Below are 13,973 nucleotides of genomic sequence, written 5' to 3' on the forward strand. Positions count from 1 at the left end.
CTGATCCAGCAAAATAATGATAACATGTTTAAAGTCATGCACATTCACATTACTTTGCTGGACTTAAGCCCACATGATTAATAAATTCATAGTTTGTTTGTTTGTTTTTTAAAGCAGAACAAAAATACAATTCATTTACTGCTTCATCACGTACCAGAATTCCTTTAGAATTGAATTCAAAGGAATGAACAACAAAATATCAACAATCTCAGACTAATCTTGCTTGGATTATTCAATGGGTTCCTCTCCTAAGCAGTTCAGAGAAATGTGTCTGACCAAATCAACCACAATTACTTCTTGTGATTTGCTATTTTCTATATGCTATTGTCCCCCATCCTCAAATGAGAACCAATAGAAGACACTTAGCCTGATACCTCAATTATGTATTTGCTGTAGAGAGGCTGGAAACTCCATACCCATTTTGATGTGGTACAAAAGCAAGTGAAACGGCAAGTACACAATTATACTTTTTTTTCCTACAAAAGAAAACTTTCACTAGTCAACATACAGCTGTGTGACTTACTGTTTTCCTTCCCAGATAGTTTAGAACAGTTAAATTTCCAAAATGATAAAATATGCATCAGGATACACACCATGAGCATATTATTAAATGTAAAAAAGGCAAAAGGTGAAGAGTTTTGCCAATATGAAAACAACTAACCGCCTGAGAGTCTATTCTATGGACACCCAACTACAAATTTAAAACTGGCAACACCTATTATTACCTTGAATATTTTATACAACACTTGGGAATGTTGGGTTTTTACAAACATGTAAAATTGGCACAAATTTTTTAAACGGCAATTAGTAACACAAAACCAGTATTTCTATTCACGATGAAAGGGAAATGAATTTTAATTAAATTCATCTTTCTCACATTGCTTTCTAGATTTGGTTTCCTTTAGTGGTCAGACAGTGGACTGTAGCTCAATACTGAATTGCACTTCTACTTTCACAAGGATCGAACTCTCCTTTCTTTTGCTCTATTCAGATGGACTGAATTATGTGACGGTAAAGCCTTTTTGTATTCTTCCCTGGCAATCTGACTTACAACCACAGCTAGTCACGATGAGCCTTTAGATCATGAAAACTGTCATCAGCAAGTCTGGAAAATGACTGGTAAGTTTTGTAAGAAACTGTGGAGAAGGTCTAGGGGAGAACATGAGCCTACTTTTGGAACCACAAAACCTACATCCTCCTGAGAAGACACATGTATTACATGCATGTGACAAATGACAGCACATTGATGTGCACAAAAGCACTCATGGCCAAAGTAAACTAGGAAAAAAGCAGCATGGGCAGCAAAAAAAAAAATATATAGAATAAAATAAATAAATAAAATAATAAGATTCTATCTTAACAATATGACAGAAAGCCAAATGCAAACCATGCAATGGTTTCACTTGGCTCTACAACATGAATTTAAAATTACACACTTTTTGATATGTTTAAACAATGGGATTGCTGATCGACTTTGGTCTGTACATATCTTGATAATTACAACTGCTATGGTGGATGATTTAACATTCTCTGATAGCAAAACAAAAAAAAAAATCAAAAATTAACACTGGCCTTTAAATTTAACCGGAGTAATGCTAATGTCCTCTTAAAATATAAGCTACAAATATCATAACAGTTTTCAAATAAAAGTGCTTTTGACACTTGGTCTAAAGAAAACAAAACAACAACAAAAAGAGTAAAAAAAAATTTATGCCACTTCAGAAAGACTTACGGTTGACTACATCCAAGTATAAAACGCAGAATCTTTTCCTCAAGAGTTAACATATATATGTATTATATATATAAATTCATGGCTCTATCTTGGCCTCATCCTGTACATTTTGCCATTTATTGGCTTCCATTCCACCTTCCTTAGTCAAGCATTTATTACTTCATATCATGCCACTGTGACTAAGATCATATAGTATCATCCCACAGACTAAACTTACCCACTACAAATATATCATCAAGTAGTAGTTTCTGCTCAGAAAGCAATAGAAAAGCACTTTAAGTTTAAATTATGATGCCTTGTAAACACACTGATGATATCCTTCCAACTTAAGAATTTTAAAACACAGATTCATAACAAAGCATGTAACCACTTCTGAATAGAGGTACAGCGGGTATTTCAGAAAAACTAAAGATTTGATGATTTGTAGAAGAGAAGGGTATGGGAGAATTGTTGCTTCCACCACTTTTTAAAAACATTTTCTTAATAAATATATCCTTTCAAATGACTGTGATTGTCAGTATATTACCGTATTACATAGGGCCTAACAACCTGCAACCTTGTTACATTGCAGTACTGCACAATTATCAAAAGCACTATCATAATACTTGAAATAGTAAGGCCCGAACAGACTGCATTCTAAAAAGGATTAACTTTACTGGATATCTCACTGTAACCACAATGAGTATTGCTCTCAAACACAGAACAGAATCTAGTTTAGAAAGGTTAACCTTAAATGCATGTCAGGCTGTACTTGTGGTGTCATTCACATTTGTTTCTGCTAAGAGAAACATAACTTGTCCATGGTACTGTAACTATTAACACTCTAAGATACTATTTACAGCTGCTTCTAAAACAGAGTCAGTTTCTACACCTTCACTGTGGTCTGGAATAAATTTTTCCAGGCAGTTTTCCTGTGAAGCCATAGGTGAAAAATTAGGAAATTCTAATTCTATCGCACCACTACTTGTTGCCTCATTTTGTGGCTGTTTCCCAACTTTTTTAAGTTCCAGGATGTTTTTAAACGTAGTTTCTAAACTCTTACTGAGCAGTAAGTCTTGCTGGGGTTCATCAGAGCCTTTTCTGTTATCAGGATGTAAAACCTCATTCTTTGGAGAGCTCCTCAGAATTTTGTCTTGGAGGGAATTATTACATGTTACCTTTGAGAAAGGCTGAACTATATTCCTTGATATTTTATTGTGTGTTCCATGGCCACCTCTTGACATGGTTTTTGACAAGTCTTCAGAATTTGAAGAATTTTCAGTGGACTTGGCAAGATCTTTCCCAATCACCTTTTCTTCAGAAAGGGACATGTACTGACTCTCAGAAGAACAATTAGCTTTTTCAAACTTTAAAGCTTTATTGAGGTTCTCTGATTTTTTAGTAGAAGCTATTCCTTCTTGTGGCGTCAGAATGTTGTTAGGCACTAGAGGAAGTTTACTGTGATTTGTGGACTCTGCGGAGCTCAATTTTGGTCGGTCTCTGGCTTGGGTTTTGGTAGTCTGACTTCGAGAAGGTAATGTTTTGTTAGACTGGTAGTCGCTTTTGCTGGACTGTGCTTCTTCAGCTGTTTTATCAAATTGTTTGGCAGAACAACAAAAATCAGCCTGATAACCATCTGAAAAATAAGTAGGAATATTTTACTTAATTACCTACACATCAAAATAACACTATAAAGTAATTTCTGAGTATTAAAATTCACCTAACATCCACAGCCTGCAAATTCACATCTGAAGAGATATACACATGCTTAAGTGTTCCACTGGGTCCACTGTAGAAGATTATCACCAAATTAATCAGCATACAGGCACATGTAGTCACTATAAAACTATAAGGACACTTCCCAGCATTCTAAATACAGTACCTGGAAGACTAGTACCTCCTTCAATACAACCTCTGAGTATCTTTTAAAATATGCAGAACATTTTAAAAAACAGTAACTGTTATCTTACACATGTCTCTAGTTGCTACAGTCTGGTTAAAAATGCTGCCATCTAGCATTCCAAAAGCAGTACTTCATTAAGATGAACAAGAGTACTCATGCTTCATACAACACTCTTCTTTCTGGCAGCCAGCAAACTCACAGCTGCTTCGCCACTAGAACTAAGACCATACAGGAGTGATGACTACTGTTGAAAGGAACTCAGAACTATTTCTGTGCCAAGCAGGTCATTTTTTTTTTAACCCCCAAATAACTAACTGTAATATTACAGTTTCTCTAGATTGTTGAATTTGAGAACTATTAAAATTTAACTTGCCATTGCTTATTCAACACTATAATTCAATTACTGGAATCCCTAGCAATCACAACTTTGCTGTTACCGTAACTATTTATAAACCCACTAAATGTGGATAAACTCAGTAGACCTGAATGATGGGATTGAGTGTACCCTCAGCAAGTTTGCTGATGATATGAAACTGAGAGGGTTGGCTGGTACACCAGAAGACTGCGCTGCGCTGCCATCCAACAAGATCTGGACAGGCCAGAGAGTGTAGAGTCCTGCATCTGGGAAGGAGTAACACTGGGCACCAGTACAGACTAGGGACCATCCTGCTGAAAAGCAGCTCCACGGAGAAGAGACCTTGGAGTCCCAGTGACAAGCAAGTTATTCATGGGACAGCAATGCACCCTTGAGGCCAAGAGAGCCAATGGTATCCTGGGGTGCATCAAGTCTTTTCCAACCTTATTGATTCTGTGATTCTGTGAAGTGTGTCCAGCAGGTCTAGGGAGGTTCTCCTCCTGCTTTGCCTTGGTGAGACAACACCTGGAATACTGTATCCAGTTTTGGGTTCCCCAGTTCAAGAGAGACGGGTATCAACTGGAGGGAGTCCAACAGAGAGCTACAAGGCTGATTAAGGGACTTGAACATCTCTTCTATGAAGAACTGTGACAACTGGGGCTGTTTAGTCCTGAGAAGGTTGAGAGGGAATCTTATTAATGTCTATAAATATGTGAGGGGTAGGTGTCAAGATGAAGGTGACAGTTTCTTTTTGGTGGTGCCCAGTAACAGGACAAGGAACAACCAGTATAAGCTGTAACACAGGAGGTTCCACTTCAACATGAGGAGAAACTTCTTTATTGTGAAGGTGACAGGGCACTGAAGTAGGCTGCCCAGAAAGGTTGTGTAGTCTCCTCCTCTGGAAACTTTTAAAACCTGCCTAGATGCATTCCTGTGCAGCCTGCCCTAGGTGATCCGGCTTTGGCAGGGAGGAAGGGGGAAGGAGAGGGTGGTTTGGACTAGATGTTCTCTAGAGATCCCTTCCAACCCCTAACATTCTATGAGATTCTATGATACTTGTGATACTTTTTTTTAAAGATTCTTAAGTTAACCGTTACTTACCAGGATCCACAAGTGCAAGACGCTTATCCCGGGTTAGGGATGCCCTTTCATCCTGGTTAAACATCCTATCAATCATAACCATTTCTGCAGAGGGATTTATCCGCTGTAGGAAAAGAAAAAAACAAAAATAAAGAAACCAACCAAACAAAATAAACAACCAAAAATATGCCTGTGACTATTCATATGTTGCTACCCAAACAAAACATTTTTCCTTAGTTACTCTCCAGAGAATATTATTTTCAGAGAATGTTTACAACTCCACAGCATCTTCAACAATCCTTACTGCAACCCCAACCACTACTGAAACTGAGCCACAAACTATTAGTCTCACTTTATGGCACATTACCTGTTAAAGATGATAAAACAAGGAATTACTATTCCAATTGCAAGAACTCTGCCTTTTCAAAACTGAGTATGCTTATCAAAATACACCAAAATTTTTTCCATCTTTCTCTTTTAGAGAGAAAGCCAGCAAAAACCTTGCAATGGGACCAACCCATCATCTTGTCTCTTCCCTGCACTTCCCTTCTATCCTCAGTTATAACTAGCTAGTGCTGAGCTGAATTTTGTTGACAATGCCTTCAAGCCAGGTAGATCCATACATCACACAACAAAGTTTACTGGCTATTTAAAAGTTACAACATGGACAACTAGTTTCAAATCTGAACACTACGTGAAATAACCTCTTCAAAATGACTGAACAGGATTTTACCATACAACATAACAGATGCTAAAAGAACAGATTTTAAGCTCCATCCCTTCCTTTGCACCTGCTACTACATGCAAATATTTCATGGTTAGTATGCTTTCTAACGGGACTGCTAGATTCCAATAGTATTAATTCTAACACAAGTATTCTTGTCTCTAAAGCAGAGTGATTTAAATGTCTATTATACTCAAATTCAAAGCTTTTCCAGGCTTGAAGACTAGCGTGTCTGAAGCCACAATGACATTTCCTGATCCTTGCAAAATACATTTTTGAAGTAACTTCAACAGTTTTCTTTTTACCTCATGCCTGGGATTGTGAAAGCACTTAAATCAGAAGAATTTGAGATGAAAATGTCAGGCTCCATCTAGCTTCTAAGGAGAGGCAATGATTTCCTAAATTGTAATATGGTTTGGCTCCAATTATTGTGTGGTTAGAGACCTCTGAAGGGAGATTTTCAGGCTCTATCACTCACAGAAATCATCTGCCTGGCTATTGCAGCTTGTTCAGCGCAAGAGAAAAGCATAAGCAGAGAGCAGAAGTTCACTTCAATTACTACAAACCTTCCTAAAACAGCACCCTTATTTAGGTGACATGTCAAATAAAAATTCAACTCACTTCACCAATTTTAAGATGTGTGCATACCCTTAAGGCAGGTTGGCCACCAAGGCTACTAGCATGGTAACAAGTGGCTATAAACATGCAGGTCCAAACTTTACGTATATATTTATCACCTTCATAAGGTGACAAATAGTATCAACAAAATTAATTTCACTGCTAGCTCTCACCTTCCTGTAGCTGTATTTTTGTTTTATCAAACTGAATCACATCCTATAAACATAAAATGTACCTGAGTTTATAGACCTTACCATTGCATCTTCTATAAGCAAACATCTATATTTGTTTAGCATAGCCTGTGTCCTCTTCAGAAGCTGTGTAGCTACAGATTCAAATTCACTGTCCACTGGAAAGAGAAGAGAATACTTTCAAATACCATTCTTCAATAATGTGTGAAAGTTTTAAAATGTTCCCTTTCTTACTACTCCAACTTACACAAAGAATTCTCTCAAAACATTGATTACAAATTTATTGGCAATTTTTAAAAAAGAAAATTACCTTTTCTTAAGTCTTCCTCTGTGGGCAGTGATCCCTGGCACACATGGTATGAAAGGAGTCTCTGAACCGCATCATTTAATGATCTGAACTGGCTTTTATCTGGAGTCACAGCATGCATTTGATCCTTCTGTAATTGCTGTAGAATACTATGAGGACAATTAATGACAATTAACAGATACTCTAATGGAAGTTCATATATGCATAAAAACTAAAAAGAAATTAAGGTTAGAGAAAACATCCGCTACAAAATTACAAAAGAAGAATGACTTACAAGGCTCCTTTAGTTAACTGTTTAGCAGCAGGCCTTTTCTGTCCAACTAAATGACCATCCACCTAAGTTCAAAATAAAAGAAAAATTACAATGTATTTTCTCCTTTACAGAGATTGTATTTCAGCATTTATTTCTGAAAACCAAGTATACTAAGTATAATCACCATGTAAGTATATATGCTTTCAACTGCCTCCTATTTTCACAGGGTACTGCATCAAAGAAACGGGGTAATCACTTCTCTTACACAAACCAAGGGTCTGAAATATTTTCTGCAAGCCAGTTCCACTGTAGCGCACATTCACTAGGATTCACTAGGAAAAAGGCTGGTTGTTGCATTTAGCAAGTAAGAAGAATGAAAGGCACAACTAAAACCTTTTCCAAAGAAATCTGCTCTTAAGAACTGTCTCTACATGTCTCAGCTAATGCCATCTTGCCTGACTTTGATGGATTAGAATATCTGCCAGGAAAGCAGGCTAAGGTTGCATACTTGAATTCTCAAAAGTCATAATGGCTGGGTAGAGGGTACAAGCAGTTCTAGGAATTCTGTTCCAGTGCTGATGCTACAGATACATCCACCAGATACATCTACTTTATCTTCTTTCCTTAAGCATTTATGAAGTCAAAGATTTTCAAGGGAACACTATCCTAAGATGTGAGGCTCTCTGAGGTGGTAAAGGCTCATATTCCTACTGTGGAACAAGACTGCAATCCAAGTACTCTCCAAAAGAAACCATCTGGACCAAAGAGTCTTTCCTTAATATGAAATATTTTGGGGGTTTAAGTCAATGGAATTAGTCACAGAGCAAGAATTACTTACAATTAAAAAAAAAAAAAAAAGATTGCATGGCAGCTCTTTTAACTACAACAGTCAGAAGTAACATGAAAGCATGTGGTAGAGAGAATCCTTCTTCGCAAAGCAGGAGTAGCACACGGTAGTGGAGCTTGCTGGCCAGAAGGCCTTTAACCTCAAAGCATTGAAAGTGCTGACCACCACAGGAGAACCAACAATTGCAGATACAGGCTGAACTCATAATTGAGCACTATTGTTACCTTCCGCTCTACTGTACATAACTATGATGAAGAAAAAAGAAACATTCCCATCATACCGTGAGGAACAAAAATTCTAAACCAGATCCTCCCTTCTGCTTCCATGATTTACTAGTTTAGTTCCATCCACAATGAAGCCCACACTTTGAAGCCCCCATCATCTAATCCTTGCTTCTTGCTCTCAGCTACTCAGTCCATAAGTGTAACAATCATATCCTCCCTCCAGAAATTCTTGTATTACTTCTCCAAAATAGCTGGCCTCCCCCCTTTCAGCCCTAGGCCTTGGACATAGTATTAAATATATAGGAAAACTTTTGGTGGTTAAAAAAAGAAAGAAGACAATGCAGTAAAAAACAAAACAGAGACCAGTTGGAATTTTTCTGCCATTTCTCAGACTATTGCCTTCCAATCAGCTACAGAATAGCTGAGTTTAAGTCACAACAGCAAGTCTAATATGTCCAAGTCAGTGAAGAATTGCTATGTCATACGAAATTATCTTTATGGAACAGTCAGAACCTGCTTACTGAATTAAATCTCAAAGCAGCATTCACATTACCAATTTGTAAAATATTCACCATTTATTATGTCACAGCAGAACTGGACAAGTTTAAGCGACTTTATATACTCCAGAAAAACCTGCAAGAACTCCTAGATTACCATGTTGAAATATCTCTAATTTCACTAAAATTTTAAGGGAAAGAGAAATAAAAGTATTCTCTACCTGTATACTCTGTTGAAATGATGATGATCCTAATACTTTTTCTTGTGGCTGTGCTGTTCCTAGAGATTGCTGTATGATTTTTCCTCCAGAGTCCTGTCCTATAAAAAAAGGTGTTAAAAAGACTCTCGTCATCCTGAGCAAGAAAAGAAAAATATCTTGGACCTATCCTGATCATTTTACTTAAATTAACTTTTAGGATAAAGATACATGTCCCATATGCTTAAAAAACCATTAGTGCAACTACCCTATGGAGTAACTGACTCATAGAAATTCAAAGGGACTTACATTTTGTGACAGAAACTACAAAAATCCTCAAATATAAATAATACCCTACCATAGTACTGCAATATAAGAAGATATTCAACTACTGTAAGAACAGTGTCAAAACAACTTACTGAAAATCAGAGTGTATTTCATGAAGTTTTTCAATATTAACTCTCCCACATGCATATAAACCAAACGCTTCTAGAGCTCCTGAGAGTATTTAGACAAGAATCATCTTTTCCCCTTCTAGATTCTCTAAACAGGCAGGTTTCCTGAAATTGCCGTGCTCAGAAATTCAAACAGCATCTTAATCAGACAGAATTTATTATTTATTTTTCATTTAAAAACCAAACCAAAACAAAATAAAAAAGCCAGAAACCACACACACAAAAACCCCCACGCTTATTGCAGAGAACTGCCCGGACAGTTTGCACATAGAAGTACACAAGTCAGGGGAGCAGGTAAACAACAGCACCTTATTCAAAAGGGCTACTTATATATAAAGGAAATATGAAGGTCATTGCATTTTGCCATTTCCTTTGAATATATTGGGTTTGAAAAGGCCAGGATTTTGCCATGAACAACATAGAAACTATTGAAACTGAAAGTGACACATTCAAAAACAAATCCAACTGATGACAGCCTACACATAAGTTTGGAACCACCATTTTTCTTTCCTCTACATCTGAAGCACCCATCACAAGAGAGGGCCTAGAAGTTTCATACAATTTTTAGCAGGTGTCCATATTTTGGGGGAAAAAAAAAAAGGAAACAAGAAGAATGAAAGAAGGTAGAACTTTCAATTTTACAGAGGTGAGAAATAATCCTTATTGTGGAGCTTCCAAGCTGCAAAATAAAGTGCCATGGCTGGGGAGAGATAAAAGCACATATTCGGAAGCCAAAAATTTTGTTTGCATTCTACTAAAAACGCAATTTTGATAACCTTTAGGACCCTATAAGCATGAGCCACAAAAGTCTGCCACATCAAAGGATCAATTTCTGTTGCTGGAGAAAATTAAGAAAATTATTTTAAAAAGACCTTAGTTGACCTGATAGTGTGTTGCTCAGAAGACTGGTTAGCTGAGGCTGTCTCAAATTATCTTGCGTCTTTAATGCAGAAACTGGTGATGTCTGGTTTAGAGTTTTCTTCTGTGCATGAAAAAAACAACAAACAAAAAAAAAAACGCTGTCAAATATTTACCGAAAGCTTTAACAAACAGGCAAAAAGTGAAAAAACAACTAAAATTCAGCTCTATGCATCCTTTTTAAAACCTCAAACTCCTAAAAGGTGAAATCTCAAACACCTCAATTCCTCCTAAATTCAAGATTTTATGAAGTGAATCAAGGGGGAATAGAAATTACACCAACACTACAGGTATACATCAGTCACATTCTAGAAGACTGATGGATTTACCACTAAGAGTGGTTCTCAGAAAGACCAGCTTTTCAGTCTCAAAACTGCAAGATGACTCAACAAGCAATCTCTACAACAAAAAACATACACAGTGGAACAAACAGTCCTATGTTTAGTGACTAACTGATATATATGGTTTACAATGCAGTTCAATATTTAAAATTCAAGTGCAAGCAAACTAAAAAGATTATGGTAATCAGTACAAGTTGTTTTGTAGTTATTCACTTTTAGCTCAAAAATTGTAGCAGAAAAACAAAATAATTTTTTACAGCAATAAGAAATACTATGCTTTTATCACTGCTGAAACTCATTAGCCCAGCACATTATTCTAGAAATAGGAATATGTAGACACCTAAAGATACAGTCAAGCAAAACTCAAATTACTCATCCACAAACAAAATGTTGCACCCTATGCTAGCAGCTTTGGAAAAGACTAAAAATGTGGCTCCATAGTATTTTTGCCCTTATTTTCCAAATATATGTTATCTTCTAAGACATGTTATTTTGTTGCTTTTTTCAGTGTTGGTTAAAAAAAAAATCTATTACTGAAAGAAGAGGAAGTTCTAAGATAATTAGTGCAAATGCATTCAGAGACAGCAGTATTTTATGATGACCAAGTCAAGCAGGGGGAAAAAAAAAAGGTCAGAATTGAAATAAAAGCTTGTTCCTAACTGTGTGACAAATCACTGAGCTCAATCGTCACAGCGTTTAAAGTTCCTTTATGAAAACAGACAATCTTGAACTGAATATACACATCAGCTGCATCAACTGGACGAAACATGACCACTTCTCACCTAAAAAGTAAATCCAGGAATTTTTAAAATTTATTTATTACTAAGCAGATCCCTTCTTAGAGAAAATATTTTTACATATTATTTTACACACCGCTTTAAAAGGTATTTCCCTTTTAGGGATTCTCAGGAATCCCTCTTGCCTTGCCTTTGCTTCAAATTTGAAAGCTTCTAACTGCTTCAGACACATAGAACAGTGGGCAAAATGCCATTAGGGTAAATAACAGAAGAAACTTTGTAATCAGTTATTTGAATAGGTCAAACCTTGAACAAACATGTATTGCTTTTAGTGAGGACAAAAGGCTTCTAAGTGCAAAGAAGGTACCCAAGCTTTTACATCTATCTATCTGTATGGTAAGGTTTTCAAAAGACCTCATAGTTGTATAATCTTACAATGTCCATTCCTATTCTTTTAAATGGGATCAGAATGAGATCAGTGTTGAGCAGTTCTGAAAACATTACTATAAATTAGCAACAAAATCTGAATTAATGGAAGTGATACACTCATTCAAGCAGTGAGAAGATTTCAGAATAAACCAAGTGACACTATGACTCTGGTTTACAGTAATTTTCATCAGCTGCAGGGTATTTGCAACAATACAAAATAAGTGTTCTCTGTATTAGCAGCAACTTCAATATTTTGTTAAATAGATTTTGGCACAGCTTAGAGGCATTTATTTGGCTACATTCTCAAGCAGCATTCATACCTGACCACAGGCAAACTGTTGTTGTGTTACTCCAATCGAGGTGTGACTAAAGGTGCTGACGGACTTGGAAGAGGAAGCTGGAAGACGATGCGATGCACTGATGGGAACTTGAGTTCTGTTTTGTGTGAGCTGATCTCCAGTAAAGTTTCCTCCTGATGCAACAGACTGAACTGATGGTCCCAAGCTAGGATGCACTGAACCAGAAGAACTTGCAACAGCAAATCGATTAGATGCCGACATATTTGATACTGTAGACTGCCCAGGTGACATTGTAGTAAAACTTGATCTGCCTTGAGAAACATTAGCTTGACTGGGTGACAAATGCAACACTGTCGGTGATGCCTGCTGCAGTGGCACCTGTCCACCAACAATTTGTGATGTTCCATGATTTACTATAACTTGGTTTCCAGGAGCTGTGAAAGTTTGGCCAGAAACAAGTTGAACAGCTGTGTTCTGATTATTCAACATCTGTCCTGAATATGACTGGTTGGCTCGTAGCATGTTTGTAGAGTTCCTGTTGAGCATTACATGCTCAGTGGACACTTGGCTAGGAACCAGCTGGGAAGGTTGAGTCTGAAGAAGCTGTCCATTTATGGCCTGGACATGATGAACTGAATTGGAATTGACAGACAAACTTGTAGGTATGAGAAACTGGTTTTGAGGTGCATGAGGCTGTCCCATAGGAGAATGGATAACAATACTACCACCAGCATTGCTAACTGTCTGAGGTGTAACTGATTTTCTTGTACTTTGTTGATTAACAATATTAACAGACATATGAGGACCAACTACTGAACTCTGAGGTGAGTTTGCAGAAGCAAACGGAATGCCTTGCTGTACGTGATGTTGCTGTATTCCCAAGTTGTTCACATTGTAAGCAGTCTGCTGACCCATCTGGACAGGCTTTGGTTGGATATTAATGGGAACTTTGTTAGAGTTTGGTGCCAAACCCCTTTGAATGATGATATTATGGACAGGCAATGATGTCTGAAAATTTGTGCTGTTAAATGGAACAGTTACAGGTTGTGCTACCGGACTTGAATTTGAGTTACCAAACAGTGAGTTACCATTTGGAGTCTGTCTATGAACCAAGAGGCCACTACTCATGTTGGCAGGTGTTTGTTGACCATTGCCTTTCAGTATTATCTGAGAACCATCAAGGTTATTAATGGTCATCATGGAAGGCTGACTACTAAATGAACCAATTAGCTGTATCTGCCCAGAACCACTGATCTGGCTGCTATTAGACAAATGCTGGCTAGGAACACTAATTCCAACATGTTGCATAAAGCCATGTTGCACACCAACTGTATTGCTTGCAAAGGATGCTCCAACAGGTTGCTGTACCACTTGAGTAACTCCTATAGGTTGCAACGTCTGACCTGAGTAATTAGAAACATTAGAAGCCTGAGTAAAGGATGCTGATGAAGAAGGATGAAGCTGAGCTTGTGCAAACTGTTGGCTAGAACCTACACTGGCATCCAAATATGCCTCTTCTGCCAAAGTCTGTTCAGTAATATTGGCCTCCTGCAAGGACTTCTGAAGAATATCAAAAGGTTGATCCTCAGTAAGATCAGGTAAAGGAGATGATACAAGTTCATCTTCAAGAAACTGAAGGCTAGTGGACAGCTGCAGTCCATCACTAGGCCCCTCTCCAAGCTGACCACTTACACCTTTCACAGACGACTTAGGATCAGTGTTCTGAAATGTAAAACAAGAAATAAAACATTTTCAGAAAATCCAAGCTCTACCTTGTTTCCCCCTTAAGCTTTTTTCATCCAAAAGTAATCTTTCTTTACAGAATTAGACTCTTTTGCATACTATGTATATACAGTGACCTTTGTTCCATACAGTGGGCCAGCATAA

At 37.3% G+C, this 13,973-nt stretch overlaps 1 protein-coding gene across 3 annotated transcripts in view; it reads right to left on the minus strand.

Moving 5' to 3' along the window:
• Nucleotides 1–1,568: 1,568 nt before the first annotated feature.
• BICRAL (BICRA like chromatin remodeling complex associated protein) overlaps nucleotides 1,569–13,973 on the minus strand; it is a 45,570-nt gene continuing 33,165 nt past the window's right edge. For all 3 annotated transcript variants that reach the window (XM_054392972.1, XM_054392961.1, XM_054392981.1), the window contains exons 5-12: nucleotides 12,108–13,808; nucleotides 10,245–10,344; nucleotides 8,932–9,029; nucleotides 7,164–7,225; nucleotides 6,893–7,038; nucleotides 6,646–6,740; nucleotides 5,071–5,173; nucleotides 1,569–3,347 (exon numbers count right to left, since the gene is read on the minus strand). In XM_054392972.1, coding sequence (XP_054248947.1) covers nucleotides 2,548–3,347; nucleotides 5,071–5,173; nucleotides 6,646–6,740; nucleotides 6,893–7,038; nucleotides 7,164–7,225; nucleotides 8,932–9,029; nucleotides 10,245–10,344; nucleotides 12,108–13,808 — 3,105 coding nt within the window. In that variant the 3' untranslated portion in view covers nucleotides 1,569–2,547. The remainder of the gene's footprint in view (nucleotides 3,348–5,070; nucleotides 5,174–6,645; nucleotides 6,741–6,892; nucleotides 7,039–7,163; nucleotides 7,226–8,931; nucleotides 9,030–10,244; nucleotides 10,345–12,107; nucleotides 13,809–13,973) is intronic.

This window comes from Indicator indicator, chromosome 2 (assembly GCF_027791375.1).
Source record: "Indicator indicator isolate 239-I01 chromosome 2, UM_Iind_1.1, whole genome shotgun sequence".
In the NCBI taxonomy this organism is placed as follows: domain Eukaryota; kingdom Metazoa; phylum Chordata; class Aves; order Piciformes; family Indicatoridae; genus Indicator; species Indicator indicator.